This window comes from Schistocerca gregaria, chromosome 1 (assembly GCF_023897955.1).
Source record: "Schistocerca gregaria isolate iqSchGreg1 chromosome 1, iqSchGreg1.2, whole genome shotgun sequence".
Lineage (NCBI taxonomy): Eukaryota > Metazoa > Arthropoda > Insecta > Orthoptera > Acrididae > Schistocerca > Schistocerca gregaria.
In genome coordinates this window covers 577,199,440-577,224,905 of record NC_064920.1, presented here as the reverse complement: position 1 = coordinate 577,224,905, position 25,466 = coordinate 577,199,440, and the positions used below count along the sequence as shown (strand labels likewise).

The 25,466-nt window shown below is 37.2% G+C and overlaps 1 protein-coding gene across 1 annotated transcript in view; it reads right to left on the bottom strand.

Annotated features, from left to right (window-relative positions):
• Positions 1 to 937: 937 nt before the first annotated feature.
• LOC126356711 (palmitoyltransferase ZDHHC6) overlaps positions 938 to 25,466 on the bottom strand; it is a 111,579-nt gene continuing 87,050 nt past the window's right edge. The window contains exons 7-9 of the mRNA XM_050007392.1: positions 18,303 to 18,383; positions 6,883 to 7,070; positions 938 to 2,590 (exon numbers count right to left, since the gene is read on the bottom strand). Coding sequence (XP_049863349.1) covers positions 2,467 to 2,590; positions 6,883 to 7,070; positions 18,303 to 18,383 — 393 coding nt within the window. The 3' untranslated portion in view covers positions 938 to 2,466. The remainder of the gene's footprint in view (positions 2,591 to 6,882; positions 7,071 to 18,302; positions 18,384 to 25,466) is intronic.

The window sequence follows — 25,466 nt, the reverse complement described above, 5'->3', positions numbered from 1 at the left end:
GACAAAATTTTGTTGATTTAAATGATATATTAACCACCAGAAATTATTATCTATAGAAAGGAACAACCTTCAAAACTCGAGAGTCATTCAATTTTCTTTCAAAATAACAAAATATTTATTTTTAACAGGTTGGATTTTATTTTATATCACAATCTTAAACATTATAAAAATGTTCATTGGATCTCTAACAATAAAAGAATTTTTTTGATGTCTACAATTCTGCTATAACATGTAAGTACAGGTACAGTAAGCACTAAACTGTATTTTGTATTTTCACTTTGAAGAAAAAATGTATTAAAATAGTACATCAACTAACATCTTATATACTAAATGAATGGATGATTTTTCAGGACAAGAAATCAATTTTACACATGATAATAAATAGCTGTCATGTCTAATGTGATGGGAGATTTTCTTCATATCTAAAAATTGTACAAGGCACAGAGCTACAGGCACGTGTGATATTACGTTGCTTCTCCTCTGCATTAGTTTAAAGTATGGCACATATAAGAAACTAAAGTTCTTTGGTTACCATGGGAGCAATACCTCAAAAGTAAAGCAAAAGCATTAACATTCATTTAGTCATTTATGGAATACATTAAATGTGTATGCATGCACGCAGTAATGTGCACTTTGTACCTGATGATGTAGCCACAAGAAAAACTGATTTCTTTTAAACTGTAGGAATGAATAATAAAACAGCAATAAAGTGCCATTCTGGTAGATGATGAAAATTCACACTTCATTTTCTAGTGAAGCAACTATCCCTAACATTAAAACAGCTAGTAGAAATATAAATATAATTCTTGTTATTCACATAGAAATTGTTTTAAAAATCAGAAAGTATTCAAATTTGGCTGCAATGCTCACCTCCTTTTATAAAAACAAGATGTGTCTGCTAGTTCTGTTTGCAAATTTAGTGATATGTTCAGTCTCCAATAATTTTATTGAGGTTAAGTGATAATTACGCTAAAGCCTTTTTGTGAAAAAAAAAAGCAATTTACAAACTTTCTAAAGACACATAAAAATGAATCTGTGATAATTCACATAGGGCAATGTACAATGGAATCAGTTCTTTCGGAACAATTTCAATTAATTGCACTGAATGCATCAAATAAGCAGTATAAAATAATTAAAACTGCAAGGATAAATTCATATATACATCTAAAACAAACGCGCTTAGATATCTAAAGGCTGCAGCATACACCATATGTTTCTTAACTGATTACCAGCACTGTTAAACTAAAGGGTACCCCTCCAGCTTACACAATGAATAAAAATATCATTATTAACATGTGCACACAATTCACAACAAAAAGTCACCACATGCAAAAGCATGTTATATGTGAAAGACATGAAAAATGTTGAACAACTGAAACACTGTGCTTTTAAACAACAATTACTAATTTGTTAATACATATTCATAACTATGTAATAAAAACATTATAATATAACAAATCTGGTCCATGAAATGTATAAAAACATACACAATAACAAAAACATTTAAGGTTGAGATCAATTCACAAACAATAAGATGTCTAGGAAATCACTTTTCTATCAGTCAACTGGAAAGATCTCTCTTAACATTTTTATTATATGTGGAAATGGAAGCAATGCACAATATCCACTGGTACTTTTACCAGTCAAACTGTTATATGACTTGTGGCAACCGATAAATAAATGGCGGTACTTACTGTAATTGCAAGTTTTTGTACCTTTTAAGGCAGGTGTAAAGGCAATGTAAAGAAGGAACCAGAGGGATGAAAAAAGTTGATAGGACTTTGGTTTAAAAAAAGACAAAGAGCTGAACCGAGAGCAAGAAGGAATACACAATTTGAACCTCAAGCAGCTAACACTAGATATTCGGCAAAATAATAAGATATCATGAAATTGCGTAAATGGAGGGACAAGGAGAACTTATGTTCAGAAGTTCAGGGCAACAGACAGATCAATAACTCCAGGGGAAAGGAGATGCAGATAGTGCAAAAATATGATTATACGGCTAAAAAGAAAAACAAAAAAAAGATGAGAGCGAACAAAGAGGACAGGTAAGCAATGTGAACAGGAAGACAGGACCACAATAATAAGGAACAAAAAAGATGTAGGGAAAAAATCAATAGTTTCAAGTCAGCACTGTCTATTTATTATTAGTACTTGTTACAACATATGGTTTTCATTTTGAGTTTCAAGGTGTTTGTTTCAACCACCAAAGACAGCTGAAACAGAATTACTATGAAATCTTCATTTATTGTTAATTCAGGAGCTCTCCACTGATATACGGATGCCACATAACAAAGTGAGAATGAGAGTGGTGAAGGGGCAGAAGAAGAAGAAGAAGAAGGAAGAGGGAAAAATAAATATGGTGGGCGGGGAGGGGGGGGGGGGGAGGAGGGAGAAAAGGCATAGTACCTCACAATGATATTACCAATGCTTTAAAAGTATCATACATTTTCTGGAATGTGCTACTTATTTATTCTTATCAAAATCATTTGGTATTGCTTCAGCCAATTCAACAACACAACATCGGGGGAACCATCCTCGATGTCCAACTACCTTGGCCCCTTTCTGTTTTTCACCAAACAGCCAGTATCTGTAAATTATATCAATTCACATTAAACTCAATGTACAAATAATAAAGCAACCACAAAAACTGATGCCTCTTTGCTGTTAAAATGGGAAAAACAACAAATATAAAATAAAAATTACAAAACATTTGGTAGTGATTGTGACAAAAGCAGATCATAAAATTAATAATCTTCCTCTCCACTGCAAAGAGTATCTTGGTATCTTTACTTTTCATAGTATAGAAAAAATAATGAAAAGACAGAGATGTTCATGAGGTGCAAGCAAAGCCAATAAAAACACTTGGAAATTAATGTGTCACCAATCTGGAAATACAAGTACATACATGCTCTATGTCATTACAGAAATCAAGCAGTTACTTTTCTTTTGACACATCACACAGGAAAGCCAAGGTGAAATGATTACAGGAAAAAAAAGTTATCAGAAGGATTCATTCAGTATACAGAAAAACCAAAGAATGCACTGAAGGCTTTAGGAGGGAGGGAGGGAGGCAGGTGGGGGGCAGGGGGGCTAGATATACTTGAGGAAAAAATGGGAGTCAATATGGAAGACAGATGAACCAATATTAAAATTGGAATGTAACAGAGGTTTGAACGACCTGCAGTCAAATAAGGCAAATTGTCTGGCTTCAGCTGCCGGAGACTGTGGTCTCGTGTGTGTGTGTGTGTGTGTGTGTGTGTGTGTGTGTGTGTGTGTGTGTGTGTTTCTGACAAAGGCCTTGCTGGCCGAGACCTTATTTTGTGACAGTCTTTTTGTTGTCCTAACTGCAACTTAGAGTATCGCCACTGTATGGTGAGTGGTAACTCTTCTTTTTATAAAATTGTTACATTCCAGCCTGGATTTTCCATTGTTTAATAAGGCAAAAGAGATAGATAATATCATTACAATTTCTGAAATCGTTGGGGGAAGGGGTAACCAAGTGACTATTCAAGTTGGAATGTAGAATCTGTGATCTGGAGACATACCATTACACTTTCAGAAAAATAACCTACACAAATTTCTAAAGATAGCAAGGGCAGGACAGTGCGAGAAGTATCACACAATCACCTTAAAAGCTCAGGCATCCAAGTTGTCAACAGCAATAATAATATACTGAAGAATGGAAAAGAAAATTGAGGATAAGCCAAATGAGTATCAGTTTGGGTTTAGGAAAAATAAAAAACCAAACAGGCAGCTCTGATGTTGCAATTAATAATGGAATCTAGATTGAAGAAAAATTAAGACACATTCTGAGGATCTGTCAACCTAGAAAAAGCTAGCAACACTGTACAATAGTGCAAGATATTTGAAATATTGAGAAAAGCAGTAGTAGGCTATAGGGATAGATGGCTAATCTACAATATCTATAAGAAAGAAGAAGGAATAATAAGACCAGAAAACCCAGAATGAAGTACTTGCATTAAAAATGCTGTATGATTTGGATGTAGTCTTTCAGCCCTGGAGTTCTGTCTAAATATCGAAGAAGCTATGCTGAAAATAAAAGAAAGGTACAGCAGGAGTGGAATTAAAATCCAAGGTGAAAGGATATCAATGATAAAATTCACTAAAGACATTGCTATCCTAAGTAAAAGTTAAGAAGAATTATAGGATGTGTTGGATGCAACAAACTATTTACTGAGTGAAGAATGTGAATTACAAGTAAACTGAAGAAAGACAAAAGTAATGAGTAGTAGTTGACATGAGGTCAGCAATAAACTTTACATCAAAGCTGGATACCACAAAGTAGACCAAGATTCTGCTACTTTGGAAGCAAAATAACATGATGGACGAAGGAAGGAAGACATAAAAAGCAGATCATTATATGTGAAGATGGCATTCCTAGCCAAGACAAGTTTGCTAGTATCAAACAGTGGCCTTAATCTGAGAAGGAAATTTCTGGGAATGTATGTATGGAGCACAGCATTGTATGGTGGTGAATCATGGATGGTGAGACAACCAGAAAAGAATAAATTTGAAGCATTTGAGATGTTGCACTATAAAATGGTGATGAAAAGTAGGTGGACTGATAAGGAATGTACAGGTTCTCCACAGAACCAGCAAAGAAAGTAACATATGGGAAACTGGTCTCTCTCTCTCTCTCTCTCTCTCTCTCTCTCTCTCTCTCTCTCTCTGTCTCTGTGTGTGTGTGTGTGTGTGTGTGTGTGTGTGTGTGTGTGTGTGTGATGAAAAGTACAGAAGAATGGAATTTCATTGGAGACATTATGTACGCATTAAATGGAATGGCATTGTAGTCACATCTATTAGTGGCACTTCTCTTAAGTTTGGACAGAAATTTATAGTGTGAGATGAATCAAAATAAAACCCAACATTTTGCAGAAAAGATAAGCACAAAAGATTATGAGAACTAAAAGAGAAAAAATGACAGTAAAACACATGAAATGAAAGATGCAGAAGACTGGCACTGTATACCACAGGGTAAGATAAAACATGCATGATATCCTCCACTTTTGCATTCCCACAGCCTGATACTCTGATAATTCCATTTCTACATCCTTACACTCACTCAATTCCAAAAGTTGGGACTGCAACTGGATGTCTAATTATGTTGTTAAATGAACAGTTCACTTGATAAGTAAGCCACTGAGTTGTTTTAAAAAATGTCTAGAGTATGAGGTTTTTCCAGAACACCAGATCTCTAAAGTTATTATCATATTCAAAAAGGTTGATAAACAACTCTCTCATAACTACTGACGAATTTCTATTGTCCCAATATTCTCAAAAATATTTGAAACACTCATGTACATTCAATTAAGCAATTATTTTGAAAAGTATGACCTTTGCAAGAATCAGTACGGATTTTGGACAGGTAAAAATACCACTGCAGCTGTTGTGGAAACTGATCTCACTTTAATGGCTTTTGAAAATCAGAAAAGTGTGTTACAGGTATTGCACAAACTAAGTAAAGCATTCGACTGCATTCCTTTTAAAATATTGCTAACAAATTTAGAGTATTATGATGCACTTTATCTACATTAGCAGTGCTTTCTTCCTACCTGAACAACAGAACACAGTTTTTCTCAATTAGAAATAGTCCCTCCTAGAAGAAATTCACACATTTTCCACAGAACTCTGTCCTTGGTCCCTTCTTTATCATTGTTGCTGTTAATCACCTACCCCACTATGTATCACAGTCAGTTACTTCGCATCACAGCATCTCAACTCTTGCGAAAATTGAGCAAGAAACTCTTGACTTTGTATTAAATTGACACAGCCAATAAACTTGTTTCTAATCCAGACAAAACCCAAAAACTTATGTTAGGACTGTCCAAGAATATAGATAATGTGTCAAAGTCTTAGGAATACATATTGATGCTAAACTTAACTGGGAAGAGCAAATAAACCAAGTCTGTAAAAAGATCTCATGAGTGTCCCACCTCATATTGAAACTGAGATATGTTGTCTGCAATAAGTATCTCTGTATGACTTGTTTTGCGGTCTTTCAGTCATATATCATATGTCCTACTCATCTGGGGACATTCTCCTTATATCATTAACAAAGAAAAAATAAGTCTCTACTATGCAAGGATGGTCCTACAGCACTATCGTCCTCTTTTTAACAGGCTTTGGACGCTAACAATGATGAATCTGTATATCTATAAGTCTGTATCCTTTGTCAAGAACAGCATTAAAGAATGTGTGATCAGGGAAGTAATTCATGAACATGACACTGGAAATAATACACTCCTCTCCCAAGGTGCAGTGTAGCAACAAAAGGAAATTCTCATGAAGTGAATGCCCTAAAATTTTTAACTAGTTTCCTCTCACTGCTCGATCCTTACCAACATTACCTTTGACTCACATAACCCCCCCCCCCCCCCCACTCTCTCTCTCTCTCTCTCTCTCTCTCTCTATCTCCTCTCTCTACTTATACTGAAAACCACTTGTGTCTACCTCACTACCATGTCTCCCATTACCTTCTCATGCCTTATTTGAACAGCAGCTCTTCATATTCCAGCCTAGTTGCTAGACATCTTACTGTGTTATATCACAAGCTCAGAACAGATGTGTTTATGTATCTGTATGGTTGCTTGTATGAGACTGAGTGTATACACTATAAAAATAGCAGTAGCTTTGAAGTAACTTAATGACTCTGTGCTTCTATATGTTTCTATGCATCAAGCAACAGTTAGGTGAGTGGTTACCTTGCCTCACTTAAATTATTGTTCCCAGCTTACAATACCTATTATTGTACTGTAACTCACTATAAAATGTAAATTACGTGCAAGCAACCTGTAAATAACAAATATAAAAAAAAACTAAAGAAAATACTATGAACTCAAACTCCATGTTAATACAAACCTTCTCCATCTTGTAACTAATACAACATCGCCTTGATCAAGAGGAAGACGATGTTCATCTGTACAAGGAGCATAAAATAATATGCGCCACCCTTTGGATACAGGAACCCATGAACCACAGTAACTGTCTCTAACTATGTATGTTCGAGACTGACTGCGTTTTTCAGCCTTTTGTTCTTTTTGCTCCATCTGTAAACGACAACATAAAGGATCAAAAACATTATTCTGTAAGCTAATAGAAGAATTTACTATGTAATAGAGATAGATCATCACATTGGTTTTTTTTTTTTTTTTTTTTTTTTTTTTTTTTGCTAAGTCTAATAACTTCATGGTTGTCAGAAATTAAGAAACAGATTTTTATAGATATCACAGTAAAATGAACACCTCTATTCTTTCTATCACCAGTTCTAGCACAAAATGTGAGTCAATTATAATAATATTATATACAGCCTGGCAATAAAAGTTAAGCCCCCAGAATGCATCCTCAGATTTCAATGTAACTTTCTACACATACACAATGTTGGCAGGTATGTAAATGATTAGCATTTCAATTCACTGTGACAGGTAGAACAGCCACAAGAGTGCATTAGTGTTACCAGGCCAGGTATATAAGGGGTGTGAACAGCATCCAATGTTGAATGATCACTGTGAAGAACATAGCAGGTACTTGTATGAGACAGCATTATCAGCACCAAACATACTCTGAAAGGGCCCACACTGTCCCACATCAACCAACCAACCAACCAACCAACCAACCAACCAACCACAGAAAGTCTCTTGGAAGTGGAAAAAATCATACATACAAATTTTGTTAATTTTCAGTATAACAGAATGACTTCACTGCAAAAAATGAATTACTAAGAAATGGAGAAGAAACTTCTTACTTATATTATAAATGGGATTAAAGAAAGCAACAAAGGTAGACTGTGATATACAATCGAGACATTGACACTGTGCCACCATAAGCGTCCACAAGATGACAGCCTTGATGGGTCACTTTATGGGAAACAGTATTTGACCGACTGCTCACCCACCTGCACTGCAGACAATGCAGTGGGTCAGCAGCAATCTCCGACTAGATCTGAATGCATGATGACTTGTACAAGGCACTACATTCATTTTTATAAAATTTAATTCTAGTATATATTTTATGCACTATCACATTATTCATGTGATCCAAATCAATTGAATGCTGTTAGATGATCATTTGTGGAATCATTACTCTACTGCACACACATTTGACAGCAAAATAAAAAAAGGATCTGAGATGCCCAAGTGCAATTAAAATGAATCTCATTAAATATCTCTCTACATAATTTAAGTTGGGATTATTGTAAATATAGATGCGCACACAATGCTAATAAGAAGAGTAGAACATGTACAGAAAAATATTTCAGGCCATTAATACAACATCCAGAAAGTTATGTGCTCCCTTATTCTTCCAATTGCAGCATTTATTTAGCTCCAATAGGAAAGAGAAGTAGCTTTATTCATTTTAATAGTTGCCCCCCCCCCTTCCCTGCCCTTTCCACTGTATTGATATTTTGCTCTATCTCATGATATAACTTAATGTTTCCCCATTTAAGCTCACATCCTGCCGATTCCATTGTTCCCAGCTTCTCAGTTTGAATCATGCTGAGACGTTACTGGACTCCTTTTTCATATCAGCTGCTGAATCAGACCATAAGAGGTGTGACTATAAAATAAGGAAACTATGGCTGAAAAGAATTTTATTTAAAATACATACATATCATGCTCAGTATACTCCCCTCCTCTACCCCTACAATGTTCCATGTGAATTTTCCATTGATGGAAACAGTGCCGGAAGTATTCCTCTATGAGCTCCTTCACGATGTGTGCCATTTTTTCTTTCACTGCTTCATCATACTGAAATCTTGTTCCTTGTAATGCAGATTTGACTTAAGGAATAGATGAAAGCCACATGGTGCTAGGACAGGTGAATAAGGTCTGTGCTCTAACACTGGGATGATGTACTTCACTAGAGGCCTCTCAACAGACAATGCAGTATGACCCAGTGTGTTGTCTTGATGCAGAACCAATGACTTGTTCTTCCACAACTTGGGTTTTTTTCCCTTCTTATTTTCTCAGAGAGTTGAGAAAGAACCTCAAAGCAGTAATGCTAATCAATAGTTTGATCTTCTGTAACCCAGTTTAACATATTAATTATGGGGAAAGATCTCTTATCATTTAGCTACAATATAGCAGGTCAGAAACTGGAAGCAGTTAATTCCATAAATTATCTGAGAGTAGGCATTAGGAGTGATTTAAAATGGAATGATCATATAAAGTTGATCGTCAGTAAAGCAGGTGCCAGACTGATACTCATTGGAAGAATCTTAAGGAAATGCAATCCGAAAACACAGGAAGTAGGTTACAGTACACTTGTTCGCCAACTACTTGAATACTGCTCACCAGTGTGGGATCCGTACCAGATAGGGTTGATAGAAGAGATAGAGAATATCCAACGGAGAGCAGCGCCCTTTGTTACAGGATCATTTAGTAATCGCAAAAGCGTTATGGAGATGATGGATAAACTCCAGTGGAAGACTCTGCAAGAGAGACGCTCAATAGCTCAGTACGGGCTTTTGTTGAAGTTTCGAGAACATACCTTCACCAAGGAGTCAAGCAGTATATTGCTCACTCCTACGTATATCTCATGAAGAGACCACGAGGATAAAATCAGAGAGATTAGAGCCCACACAGAGGCATACCGACAATCCTTCTTTCCATGACCAATAAGAGACTGGAATAGAAGGGAGAACCGATAGAGGTACTCAAGGTACCCTCCGCCACACACCATCAGGTGGCTTGCGGAGTATGGATGTAGATTTAGATTATTGGTCAGTTATTTAAAATATTATTTATTTATTTATTTATTTATTATTATTATAAATAAGTATTCTTTATGTGTGCTTTTATTTTAATTATTGGTTTTAGTTGGTTTAGCTTTGTTCCTTATTTCCTTTTATCTTTAATCTCCTGAAAACATGGAAAATATAAATATTTCATTTTAAATACCACAGGAGAGCAAGAGATGTCTTCTGCAGTTGTGATCTCGCAGAAATTCCTCATCATTATCTGCTCCACCTGAAATCTCTAAAACCTTTACTCACTATGCAGATCGTTTGGCACAACTGTGTGGTATGTTATTTGATGAGTCTGGATGATAGGTCCAACAATTCAGCAAGTTAAAGTTTATTAATTTGGAGATAATCTCTCAACAAATTCTGACTGTGGAAAATGCAGGTTCACACTATCATTCCAAACTTCACCTCTAAGCGATCTACATCTCGTAATATCTGTACCGTGATAATTAACTAAATTCGGTATCGAGATACACACACCTTGAATACTTTATGTTAGTTATTGTATTTTATTTTGTGCAAGAAATTATTTGAACATTGACTACATACCATAATTGTGTCACACAACAAAACGATCTCTCTCCTCCTCTCACATGTACAGATTTTTTTCCCCACAGAGTCCTTTAAAACTAAATCCTTGGTTCAGTAAGACACAGAGATACACCCATAGCATGGAATGTCCAATTCTTGCAGTCGGTATATGCCGTTCAAGACAATATCAATTTGCCGGATTGAAATTAGAGTTTGGTTTACACTGGTATACCAGTCAAGATACACAATTACATGAAAAAAATCCATTTCTTTCAATTTTGATTTGCTAATTTTAGCTTTTTATGTTTTTAGTGAAGTTGGGCCCTTAGTTTGTGGATCATAAGTGAAAAATTAAGATTCAGTACTTTTTTTTTTTCCAAGCTTCTTTCTGTTCGACTGTGAGTATTTTCAGCACCAGTTTCGCACACACTTTTCTTGTGTTAAATATGTTGTGTAAAATTTACCTTATGCATCCTTTGTCAATTCCTACAGTTTCAGAAATCGATTAAGTACTCAACCAAAGGTCAGATCGAATCATATCACCTACTTTTTTAAATATTTTCATCGTTATTGATGTTGAAGGGTAACCCAAACATGAGATATCTCCAGTGTCTTATCGGGCATCTTGGAAATGCTTGAACTGCTCAAAAACTTGTGTATGTGATAAACAATCTTTGCCTCATAGATCTTTTAGTAAAAGATGTGTTTCAGAAGCAGTTTTTCCAAGTTTCTTGAGAAACTTCATGATAATTTATTACTCAATTATTACAGTGATCATTTTTCCAGTTCAACAAAATAAGAGAACTTACACAAAAAGAAGGCCACGACTACAATTATCTGTCCACAGACAACAGAGATGTTGCATTCAACTGAGAAAGCTTCATGCTTCACAGCTACTGGTTGTTCATCTTTGGTGCCTGTGACAGCATCAATCCAGTTACTTTATAGTCATATTTCATATGTCTTTTTAACCCTTACATTAAAAGCTTATGTCATTATTTCTATTGGGTACACCATGATTGCTGACATTTTACAAAGCACCATTTTTGGAACATAACTGAATTCTTCCTTGAAATCAAATCAGGAAGGACCTAATTTAAGTGTGGGTCTTTAAACGTGGTCAGAATACTTTACATAATTTTTTACTAATAAGTCAAGTGTCGAGCATATGACATTGTACAATCTGTGCTACTACAAGAAATATAATTGATAGTAAAGATCTTACTCCACTCCCTCTTCTCATCACTGACACTTATAATTATCTTCACTTTGATTCAACGTAAGGTTAATAAACCCCCAATTTACCCAGTAAGAAAGCAAAGGGAAAAAAATAATAAGATCAGCATCTAACATTCCATTATTAGTAGATTATGTTTCTCTTTAGTAGTAGATATTAAGATATTTATGTTTCTCTTCTCATGCATAAATTATAATTAACATATTTCAAAGTAAACGTATACTGCATTATTTTGGAGAAAATGATGAGAGGTGCATAAAAAGGGAATGTGTGCATAACATGAGTGAAGGGTTGTGAAATGGACATTATTTATGCACTAAAAAAGCACAAATTCAAAAGAGAACTACATCACATAGCAAAGAGTTGAAATCAAAGAGGTAAGTATTTTCTTTTAAATATGGCTCTTCTCCTTTCTGATTTTTTTAAACCAACAATTGGATAATATTTGTCTTATTCAAACTCCTACCATTATCTCATTTCTCTGATCACTGCAAATTTACTTTTCAACAAATTCAATAGCAAACACTTTAAGCATAATAAATTAGTGTTTTATCATCTTCTCTCATTATTATGTCCAGATCACTTCCACCACTTTTAAAAGGTGACTATAGGTAACTGGTACAAGCGGTAACTAATACCATACTAAACTACAAGTTTTACCAGACTTTTGTTCATTCATTAATTAACAGTTTTGTTGGGTTGAATCTTCATCAAAGTCCTCCTTGGCACTCCATTGGTGTGAGTAACGCAATGGAGCACCTGATGTGAAATAGGAATTTCTGGTATCAAATTCTGTCTTCCACATGCCACCCAAGTAGTATTTGAAACAAATAATAAAAACACAAAACAAACATATGAACATACACAGGATACCACCAATATTTAAAAAAAAACAGTTTTTGTGCTTTTAAATATTATTAAATTGATGATAAAATTAGTTTACATACACTTGCTCATTTATAGATGACACAGATATGGAAAATTTCACACCTCTAATATTTATGAGAAAACAGCTGGAGCCTGTAGCCCCACACACACTATGTGATCAAAAGTATCCGGACACCTGGCTGAAAATGACTTTCAAATTCATGGTGCCCTCCATCTGTAATGCTGAAATTCAATATGCCGTAGGCCCACCCTTAGCCTTGATGACGGCTTCCACTCTTACAGACATACATTCAATCAGGTGCTGGAAGATTTCTTGGGGAATGGCAGCCCATTCTTCACAGAGTGCTGCACTGAGGAGAGGTATTGATGTTGTTTGGTGAGGCCTGGCATGAAGTCCGCATTCCAAAGCACCCCAAAGGTGTTCTATAAGGTTCAGGTCAGGACTCTGTGCAGGCCAGTCCATCACAGGGATGTTATTGTTGTGTAACCACTCCACCACAGGCCATACATTATGAATAGGTCCTTGATCGTGTTGAAAGATGCAATCGCCATCCCTGAATAGCTCTTCAACCTGTTGAAGCAAGAATGTGCTTAAAACATCAGTGTAGGTCTGTGCTGTGATAGTGCTACGCAAAAAACAAAGGGAAAACACAACCACACCATAACACCACCACCCCCAAATTTTACTGTTGACACCACACACACAGACAGATGACTGTCACATTGTGTACCGTGATTCATCACTCCATGCAACGTTTTTCCACTGTTCAGTTGTCCAATGTTTATGCTCCTTACACCAAGCGAGGCAGCATTTGGCATTAACCAGCATGATGTGTGGCTTATGAGCAGCCATTTGACCATGAAATCCAAGTTTTCTCACCTCCCGCCTAACTGTCATAGTACTTGCAGTGGATCCCGATGCAGTTTGCAATTTCTGTGTGATGGTCTGAATAGATGTCCGCCTATTACACATTATGATGCTCTTCAGCTATCAGCTGTCTCTGGCAGTCTGTACGCTTTTGCGCTGTACGTGTCCCTTCACATTTCCACTTCACTATCACAATGGAAACAGGATGTTTAGGAGTGTTGAAATCTCACGTATAGACGTATGACAGAAGTGACACCCAATCACGTAACCACGTTCGAAGTCTGTGAGTTATGCTCTCTCATGATGTCTAATGACTATTGAGGTCGCCGATATGGAGTACCTGGCAGTAGGTGGTAGCACAATGCACCTAATATGAGAAACATATGTGTTGGGGGGTGTCCAGATGCTTTTGATCACATAGTATCTGCTGCCCCACATAAGCCTGTTTCTGTTTCCTGGGCCATCTAATTAAAATACAAAATATTGTAAGAAGAATCATTCCTTTCAATTGTACAACAAATGCTGAAGCATTAATCATGTTTACTTTTTCATTAAGTAATTACTAATTCATTGAAAACAACAGTTTTGCTTTGTTTACGAGTTTTACCAGGTAAGTTTACATGTGTTTTAAATTGTGTGTTCATCATCATCATCAGTTAAAAAGCTATATGAACTTCAATGGTACTAGTTATGCTTATGTCAAAATATGTCAATATAGGGTTTTCCTGGAGGAGTAATCATTAGAGACAAAAAGTCTAGTAAACATGGGCTCTGAAGTGCATACCTTAAGAGCAACAACACTTGGGCATCTTTACTACTCGAAAACACATCTATTCTACTGAACAAGTGCTCCTAACTCTTAAGGTATGCATTTTAGAGCCCATGTTTAGTAGACTTTTTGGCTTTGAATGAATGTTCCTGTCATGTCCCTGAATACTGACACCCTATATAGGACACACATTTTAGACAACTAACAACACATGCAGCCCATTCTTAAATTTACTGGCTTTGGCAAAAATTAGGATAAGCCTGACTTCTTATGCTATAGTTAAGCTAACCATCCTTAAAAATTATACCATCCCAACCATATTATCACTCAGAAAATTCCAAACAGTACAGTCCCTTTGTACAATATCTATACCATATTAAAGCTAACAACCTGTAGAGAACAGTATGAACCCTTACCGGTTGTCACCATGTAACAAATAACAATCTATGAAAAAATCAAATCTATAAAAATAAATAAAATTATACACTACTAAGCTCAACCCAGATACTTTTCAAGGGTCTGATGTAATCATCAATTTAGAACAAGTCTCTCACAGAGGAAAATTCCCATAGGATGTTCTCCTTTCTCCAGCATTGCCAACACTAGCATTACCATTCCTGGTAGACTCTCCTACATGGGCTTAATTCCAACCATTAATTGGTACTTAGTTGCAATAAGGAAAAAAAGTACTTCCCTGTACAGAGGACACAGGGTCCTATGGCCATGGTAATTATTTGTAGAAGCTCCAAGAGTCTTCATTCCTTTACTCTTCACCAACACACACCACTATCAGTGCCTACCCCTTACAAGGTAAATAAAAAGAAAAATGTGGTTCCAGACCACAATATTAAATAATGCTACAACTCTTCAGGAGTTTTCAGTTAACACAATCTATCACAGTAAATTGTAATTGTTGATGCTGGCCCCTATCAAGTGCACAAAGGGTCTCCGCTATATGGTGAATAGCAACTATCATTTTCATAATACTAGTATGAAAGGAAAGTTGTGCCTATCTGCGACTCAGCTGTATGATAAGTAACTACTTTCCTTTTCATTATATTTTCACATTCCATCCTGGATTTTCTACTGATCTTTTCAGAATACTGTCACATAAAACAAATTTACATGTTGTATGCTAAATCTTCCCTTGATCCTTCCAATTAATTTCTCACTTGTTATGCTACATTTGTGACTTAACAAGGATTAAATCTCCCACTTTCAATTGCACGTGGGTGCCATTGCCCATATTTTCTTCCGTTTCTCTCCTTCCCTGAACAAACACACTTCAATATTAGTTGTCTGCATTTCTGGTACTATTACAAAAATGTATGCCATTGCTCCCCGACCAAGAGGTAGTGGATCAAACAGGTTCACAATCGCAAGATCCCAAATGCTTTCTGTTATTATTGGTTATAAAATAATGTGTGTATGTGAAGTAAATACTTTAAATTTCTGACATGTACTGTATGTTCTCAGTATTTTCTGTGCTATTCTAAAAATATACACTTATGTGATCAAAACACAAATCCTAATTCAGTGCTTACCTCAAGTCACACACATTCAGAGTTTTCATAATAACTGATATGTGAACCCACTGTTATATAATGAGGTTCTTACCTCAGCTTGTACAGTAGTAACATAAACGATTAATTTATTGTCTATCAAATTCAGTTGCTTCCTTACCAGAGGATCCCATACTTCCAATTTCCACAATCACAGTTCCGATTAATTTCAAAATACCAAAAGCATTTCAACATTCTTAGTTGTGAATTGATCTAAATTACCATTTGTGTCTATTACTTATTTCTGCTTATTTCTGTAATATTTGTACTATATTCACTAGAATATTCTACACCAAACTGGATATAAATGCTCAACTTTGCTTTCTACCTTTTATTCCATCAAGTCTACACAATCATCTCAATCTTGTGCATGTTTTAATCCTCATTCCATTTCCTTTTCTAGTTTTTCCATTCTCCCATTTAATTAAGAACCTAAATCAAGCCATTTATCATCTTAATTAAAAAGTCCTTCATCTAGTTGAGAAAATCATCAGCTTTCGCTGTTATGTGTGACAATAGCTACACAACTGTCTCAAATGCTTCATTTTCTTTTATGAGAGTCACAGCCATCAATGTCCTCACAAATAAAAATTAAAAAATTACAGAAATGTTAATAACAATAATGAAGAAGGTACTAATAGTAAATGATCTACGTTTCTTTTATCCAAACTTCACTGAAAAATTTCACTATCTAAATTAAAATCCGACTAATGAGTTCAACGTTTAAACTGACATTCAACTGGTGAGGCCATTGTATAAATAGAAATTAAAAATCAACTGCACAATACACAGTGTCTTATTTAATCACAACCCACCGGGTTTTGAAGAAATGAACTCCAATTAGAGTTTGTATAGGTCAGTCTGACGCTCATCTGTAGAGGCTGCATGAAGTCGACTGTCACTAGACGAAAATTGCACCGGCTGCCACGATGTGTGGAATGACTGCATATGAACTGCCTATTAAACAGATCTAAAATGCTCACTGTACACACTGCTTCGACTGTCCTAAATTATTCTTCCTGGAAAACATCTCTCTGACTTCCTGCTTTTGATTGTTCATTTCTCAAGATCATTTAAAAGTATATTAAATTTGTAGTAAACCTTTTTTTGTTTACTAGCAACCATCAAGTATTGCAAAATAATCGTTATTACCATTTTGCCTCACTGTTGAATATGTTGATGACTCACTATTGATAACTGTTGCTATGAAAAATTTACAATTACATATTCTATGAACACACATGAAATGTTTCAGAATAATTTCAAGTTCAAATTCTGAAGCATTTGAAAATTTTTGTCACGTAATTAACTAGGCATTAGTTTCACTTCCGATCAATGATGGCTTGTCACTACTGTAACATTATATAAATATGACTGACACACACACACACACACACACACAGCTGATACACAGTGCTTCAATATCACTTTTTAAATAATATGTCTACTCATTAGGAAGGAAACTGTTTGTCCAATCTTCAATTTTATAATAAAAGAGACACAAAAGTCTTCAGTTCTTTTTATATTGTACAGTTGCTCAGTTTTTAAAAATACACCATAATGCTTCAATGCATAATCGCTTAGTTTGAAATTTGCTGCAATGTATAATGGCTTAGATTGAATTTTTTTTAGCCTCTCGTGTTTGTTTTAAGCATGCCTCTACTCCTGTTTGTATTTTTTGAAATGAACAACCAGGTAATATTTATCAAATTAAGACTTTTTCCACCAACTTTTTTCACCAGTTAGTGTTGCTTCCTTAAATTATAATGAATTAGTGTTTTCTTATCTTTTGTAATTTTCTTCAAAGAACTTCTGGCTTTTTTAAACAACAATGAACCTGTATTATAAATGTATGTGAATACAGATATCTATGTATGAGCAGCAGCTAAGATCGTTATACACTGAAAGTTTTACAAGAGTTTCATTCATCCACTGAAGTGCATTGTGATGTAGTTCTCTGAAATCCTCCTACAGTGTTGGTAGCTCCATGCACCACCTGCTGTGACATAGGGATTTCTGCTGTCAAATTCCACCTGCCACACACCACCCAAGGAGTACATCAAACGAATAATAAAAACACAAGACGAATATTTGAACATATATAAGGTTCATCTACATATAACTAACAAGTTTTCCTACTCAAATATTGTTAAAATTATAATAAAATTAGTTGTACACATTTGCTCAATTATAGATGATGAGGGTAAAGAAAATTTTGTATCTCTAATGTTTATGAGAACATTTCCTATTTCAAATCAGTCAAATTCTGTACCATCACAACTTCCTCAACCATAACTGGCTGACTCTGTGTGTCTTCCTTGTAAAACATAGCTACGGAAGATGTTTCTTATCAAGTTAATAAGGTGGGAAGAGAAACAATCTGTCTGATACTCGCCTGGAATGTTAGATGGAAATCATCTTAATTTTTTCCCCCTCTTTCTTATTGGGTAAATTGGAGTAAGCAATGGAAAAGCGCGTGCGTGCACGCACGCACGCACGCACGCACGCACACACACACACACACACACACACACACACGTATCACAACTGAACACTTTGTTTTCTCTCTTCAATTGAATGGACAATCACCTACTGTATCTTTCAGGTGCTTGCTTTTTGTTGTTGGATACAGCATATGCAATTTAAAACAAAGCAAATAGACCAAAATCTGAAGTACCTACAGTCAGAGTGAACTGATTGCACCCATCTGCTACAGGCCAGAAGACACCATCACCGGCAGGAACCAGCGACCAATTTATCACCTGTGACAAACAAACACTAATAATTACCGAAAATAAAAACTGAGTGTACAATGAATTATGACCATTTGTTAACTTGTAAACTTTACCAAGTATTCACCACTCTGATATAAGGCATGCGAGCATGTGTTTTCATGTTGTTTAGGCAGATTTTGTCATTTCCTATCTGTCTCCATAGTCGTACTTATTTCTTTTTTAGGTTCATGATCTTAACACTTATTCCATTTTTGGAATTGTTGGAGAATACATTGAAATGGACGCATAACCTGTATTACAATATTTTTTTGCAATAGTATGAATTTATTTACAATGCATACAATAACTGATAAGACAGCAATGGAACAGTTGTTTCCTCCTCACTGGTGTGGCACTTATGTCACATTCTGGATCATAATTCAATTTCAATACAGAATTAAATTCACTGCTAAGGCACTGCATGTCTGAAGAGGTGTAGTTTGGTTACCTAGTCCATTATGACATGGTCAAGACATGAAGAACTGAAGTGTGCAAAAGTTTAAGTCAGAAGGAGACTTTGTCCTTGAGCTATAGCAGACCGTAGAAACTCCTGTACAAAATTGGCGGCAATGTGCACACTTATAGCAATGACAATTACTTTATTAATACGCCCAGCTGACCTTACTGGAAACCCGACTTTTTTTAGTCAAACTGATCTTTCATATCTGCATTGTGATGTATTTAAGACTTTCAGAAAATAAACAAGTGAATCAAATTAGCACGATGAATGTTGGCAGAGATGACTGATCTTTCATGGAAATGCCTCTGCATGGGCAAGTGAGAAACTGCTAGGGATACTCATTAAGCAGCCTATCTCACTGTTTGGTGAGATTCACATGTGACTCGTTATTGAACAAACAAGTTATAGTTTTGAGGTTAAAAGTGAAATAAATGTTAAAAGTACCTCAGGTGTTGTCATGCCGTAAGATACCATTCTTTTTGAAAGTCTTGGAATTGCTATATTGATACTGTGATATTTTGGAGAATAGAGCATTCTTTGCTGTCAACTAAAAAAGTAAAGAGGGTGACACCAATGGAACCCAGGCTAAACCATCACACTTAGATTTTCTGCTACGTGGAAACCATTTTAGTGTTAATAAGCGAAGACTAAATGGACTGGTTTGAAACATTGAAAGAATTTGTTTGGTTTACACAGAGTGAATATAAAGTATTAAAATGTGTGTCACCAGTATCATTTCAAACGTGAAAGTTACTATTATGTGTAATAAGTGTCAACGATTGTGTATAATAAAGAAGTTTTAATTAATCATTCATCTTTCAACATAAACCAGGCTTAGATAATGTACAATATGTCTCACTCTTCAGTGTATGCCATTAGATGTAGCTATGGTAAGAGCAAATATAGAAAAACAGAAGTAATTATATTTTAAAGTCATTGCAAGTCACTGAAATGTTCTTGTTATGAAAGAAGATCATTTTTTTCAGTGTGTGTGCGTGCTACTTGAAAGTCGGACAGTCTCTAAGTCCAGCAGTGAATAAACGTAACAGCATAATTTGCAGCACCTGAAGATGACTGGGTTGGTCAGTGAAATGCTGTGCACAAAATGGAAACAGGAGCTTGAATGAATAACCAGCACGGCAATTAATCAATCATGAGAAAACCTGAACAATTTTAGTTTTGCTTTTATTTTCCTAGGCAGGAACGACAATTTTCAAGAGGATAATCCCTATATCGACAGTGAATACCCTGCAGAACTGAGCTCTAAACATCATAATGATCTAGAGTGGTTCCAAAACTCTCTCACGCAAGAACGCAATGAAATGAAGCATCACATTCCTTAGCCAATTCCTCTCTTGCATATCAACAATGAAAGATGCTATACATGCAACTTGTTTCGACTCATCCATATGCAAGACTACTTCTAACATCCTACTACAAAGTTTCGAAGTCAAATCACTTCACTACAGAAAGTGAAAGCATAACTATTAGGTTGGTGGTTTGTTTGTTTTGTTTTGTTTTGTTTTGTTTTGATTTAGGGCGCAGAAACAACTATGGTCTATAGTCCCCCTGTCAAAACTGTAGAAAACAAAGACAAAGAGAGGAGTTAAAAATGACTACATGTTAATCCCAAACAACTTAAGACAAGACAGCTAAAAACTGGAAGGCGGAGAAAAGTCTATAAAATATGCCATAGAGAAATGGAGGTCCAGAACTAAAAATTAAATGGCCTTTGCCTTACTGCTACGACGAACAAAAAATAAAATGCGGTGGACAGCCTGCGTTTCATTCGCTAAAACATACGATAACTCAGGTGGCAAATACAAATGGGAACCTGAGTGGTTAAGAAAAGGGTATTCCATAAAGAAATGTCAGACAGGCAAAAGCTGGGCACAATGGGCACAAAGTGGTGGGGGAGCATCTTTTAACAAATGGTGATGGCTAAGAGACAGTGTCCAATTCACAACCTAGTTCAAATTATCTCCTCGGGGCCGAGCTGGGTGAGGCTTAATAGGCCAGAGGTTGTTCCCTTGAAGGAAGAACCAATGGTAATGCCAAAGTGACACCACCTACTGACAACCGGCAACAGAGAGATCGTGGGAGGGAATGTAAGAACTAGCGGGCTAAGTTATGAGGACTGCAGTCTTAGCAGCAGTGTCAGCAGCCTCATTTCCTGTTACATCGATGTGACAAGGAACTCACATAAACATCACAGTGAGCAAGTGACCGCTTTCCTGGGTCCATTGCACTAAGGGATGGACAGTATGCAGCACAAACAGACTTTGAAGGGCACTGAGATAGTCAGAGCAGATGACACAATTGAAATGCCTGTGTCGCCAGATGTACTGTTCTTGGCCTGATAGATGGCGAAGAGCTCTTCTGTAAATACTGAGCAGTGTTCAGAAGCCAAAACCAAAAAACATCGGCATCAACAACGAAGACGCACCTGACATCTTGATCAGTCTGAGAGCCATCAGTGTACACATAGGTAGTATCGCAAAATCCCATGCAAAGGTCGTGAAACTGAAGACGATAGAGCAAGGCTGGAGCAACATCCTTACAAAGCAAGTGAAGGCCAAGGGGAACATGGGTGGCAGCACGAAGCCAAGGTGCTGAAGGATTCACACCCATCAGAAAAGTTCCAGGTAACGTGAAGTTAAGCTACAACAGGAAAAGCCGAAAGCGAACTCCAGGAGGTAACAAAGAAGAGGAACGCGCCCCATACTGGTAATCAAAGGAGTCATCATAGGAGGAGGCATAGGATGGGTGGCCATGCATGGTCGACAAATGGCATGCGTATCGGCTGAGGAGGAAGTCACAGGGAGAGAACAGCAGTAGTCCGGCAGCTTCTGCATACAGACTCTCAACCCCGCTAGTGTAAAAGGTGCCAGTGGCCAAATGGATGCCATGATGGTAGATAGTATTGAGACGGTGTAAGAGGGATGAATGTGCAGATGCATAAACGAAGTACCCATAGTCTAGATTCAAACAGACAAGGGACCAGTACAAAAGAAGGAAAGTGGTTCAATCTGCACCCAGGAAGTAGCACTGAGGACACGTAGTTTGCACCCGTGTTCTAGGTGTAGCATCTTTGACTCATAATCTAAACGTCTTCGGTCCCAGGTTTGAATCCCGCCACAGCTTAAATTTTGATTAATAATCAGCATTGACAGAGGTCCGGAGCACTCTTGTCCTAGGAGTAGGAAACTGCCCCTAAAGGCAGAAGAATCAGCAATGATCAACGGCATGAGGATGCAGAAGGCAATGGAAACCACTGCATTAAAGACACATAACTTGTATCCACAGGACACATGGCCTGTAATTGAAGAAGTGTCATGATGATCTCTCCAATGGCAAAAGATTCTGGAATAGTCCCCCATTCGGATCTCCCAGAGAGGACTGCCAACAACAGAAGGCTAATGTTCTACAAGTAGGGGTGTGGAATGTCAGAAGGTTGAACATGGTAGGGAAACTAGTAAATCTGAAAAGGGAAATGCAAAGGCTCAATCTAGATATAACAGGGGTCAGTGAAGTTAAGTAGAAAGAAGACAAGGATTTCTGGTCAGATGAGTATAAGATAATATCAACACCAGCAGAAAAGGGTATAACAGGAGTAGGATTCATTATGAATAGGAAGATAGGGCAGAGAATGTGTTACTGTGAACAGTTCAGTGACAGGGTTGTTCGTATCAGAATTGACAGCAAACCAACACCAACAACAATAGTTCAGGTATACATGCCAATGCTGCAGGTGGAAGATGAAGAGATAGAGATAGTGTATGAGGATATTTGAAGGATAATACACTATGTAAAGGGGATGAAAATTAATTGTCATGGGGGATTGGAATGCAGTTGCAGGAGAAGGAGTAGAAAAAAGGATTACAGGAGAATATGGGCTTGGGACAAGGAATGAGAGAGGAGAAAGACTAATTGAGTTCTGTAACGAGTTTCAGCTAGTAATAGCAAATACTCTGTTCAATAATCACAAGAGGAGGAGGTACACTTGGAAAAGGCTGAGTGATATGGAAAGATTTCAGTTAGATTGCGTTATGGTCAGGCAGAGGTTCAGAAATCAGATACTGGATTGTAAGGTGCACCCAGGAGCAGATATAGACTCAGATCACAATATAGTAATGATTAAGAGTAGGCTGAATTTTAAGACGTTAGTGAGGAAGAATCAGTATGCAAAGAAGTGGGATACGGAAGTACTAAGGAATGATGAGATAAAGTTGAAGTTCTCTAAGGCTGTAGATACTGCAATAAGGAGTAGCTCAGTATACAGTACAGTTGAAGAGGAATGGACATCACTAAAAAGGGCCATCACAGAAGCTGGGAAGGAAAACATAGGTACAAAGAAGGTAAATGCGAAGAAACCATGGGTAACAGAAGAAACACTTAAATTGATCAATGAAGGTGGGATATGTTCTGGGAAACCCAGGAACACAGAAATACAAGTCGGTGCAGAATGAAATAAATAGGAAGTGCAGGGAAGCTATGAGGAAATGGCTGAAGAAATAATGTGAAGACAAAAAGAAATGATTGTCAGAAGAACAAACACAGCATACAGGAAAGTGAAAAAAACCTTTGGTGACATTCAAAGCAAGGGTGAACATGCCATTAGAATTTCTAGAATCATTGGTGCAAGTGGCAACAAAACGACTGTTCATGTTGGTGTGTAGAATGTATGAGTCTGCCAACATACCATCTGACTTTAGGAAAAACCTCATCCACACAATTCCGAAGATGGCAAGAGCTGACAGTGCGAGAATTATCGCACAATCAGCTTAAAAGCTCATGCATCCAAGTTGCAGACAAGAATAATATACAGAAGAATGGAAAAGAAAATTGAGGATGCGCTAGATAATAATCAGTTTGGCTTTAGGAAAGGTAAAGGCACAAGAGGCAATTCTGATGTTGCGGTTAATAGTGGGAGAAAGACTAAAGAAAAATCAAGAAACTTTCATAGGATTTGTCCACTCGAAATACATTCGACAATGTAAAATGGTGCAAAAGGTTCGAAATTCTGAAAAAAAAGTAGGGGTAAGCTATAGGGAGAGATGGATAATATACAATATGCAAAAGAGCCAAGAGGGAATAATAAGAGTGGATGACCAAGAAAGAAGTGCTCGTATTAAAAAGGGTTTACATCCTTACGACAAGGATGTAGCCTTTCGCCCCTACTGTTCAATCTGTACATCAAGAAAGCAATGATGGAAATAAAAGAAAGGTTCAGGAGTGGAATTAAAATTCAAGGTGAAAGAATACATGTGATATGAATCGCTGATGACATTGCTATCTTGAGTGAAAGTGAAGAAGAATTACTTGATCTGCTGAACGGAATGAACAGTCTAATGAGTACAGATTATGGACTGAGAGTAAATTGAAGAAAAATGAAGGTAATGAGAAGTAGTAGAAATGAGAACAGCGAGAAACTTAACATCAGGATTGATGGTGACAATCTAGATGAAGTTAAGGAATTCTGCTATCTAGGCAGCAAAAAACCAATCACGAACGGAGCAAGGAGGACGTCAAAAGAAGACTAGCAATGGCAGAAAGGGCATTCTTGGCCAAGGGAAGTGTACTAATATCAAATATCGACCTGAATTTGAGGAAGAAATTTCTGAGAATGGACCAGGAAAAATTGAGAGCTCAAAGCGCTCGTAAGGAAACAATTTCGTTTTTGAAGCCAGAGAACCCGTGGAATGCTGTGATTCTACGAGCAGCCATAAATCCTCTGTGTTGGACCAAAGGCCACAAACGCCCCAATAGAGAAGACTCGTGACAAGGAAAATATGAAAAGGTGTCGCCTCAGCAACTGTCGAGTGCCAGCCTTCAAAGACTTGCTGCTACAGGGAACAGAGGCAGGGGGATCCTGCTCCATGAGGTCTACAGGAGCACTGGCATTCTTCTGCTGTTGGCCTGCAACGTTGGGTGCAGTAAAACAGTTGGTGGTGTGCACAGGCGACGTGGAGGTCGGCCGGGAGAGAGTATCACGTGGTGTCACCAGCGAAGAAGATCTTAGAGTCAGTGAAGGAGAGGACCTTTTGCCTTTGTTCAACTTCTTCGAGCCTTTCCGGTTAGTAGAGGAAGATTCAGATGCTGGATGGGTAGGGACATAGGAGATCTTCACAAGAGTAGTCCTTCTGTCCTTTCTGGCCTGCCAGTTGTGTAGCTGGTGATTTCACCCCATGAGGTGAAAGTTTGGTGGCATGTTGCACAGCTGGAGGAGGAGATGGGGACACTCCCATGACACTGGGCTACTTCACAACCGTGGTGCTAATGTTGATGTTGCACGGCTGTGTGGCCATGTCCATCTTGGAGCAAGAGGTAGCAAGAACAGTACTATACATGCAGATGGTAGAATATAGGGTTTCCGACTAGCCAACAACTTGCGAGAGACCGGACAATGCAATTTTTCCTTCACTCAGAATTCCTGGACAGTCCGCTCATTGAGATACATGGGACAATCATGGGAGGAGGCGGCGGCATCGTCACCATTGCTGTTGATGCAGTGGGGAGGAGACGACAGTACAACCCTTCATGTGAGCATCCCTGCCACAGGTTACACATTTGGCCGGGTGTCGGCAGGACTCTCGAGTGTGGTTGTAAAG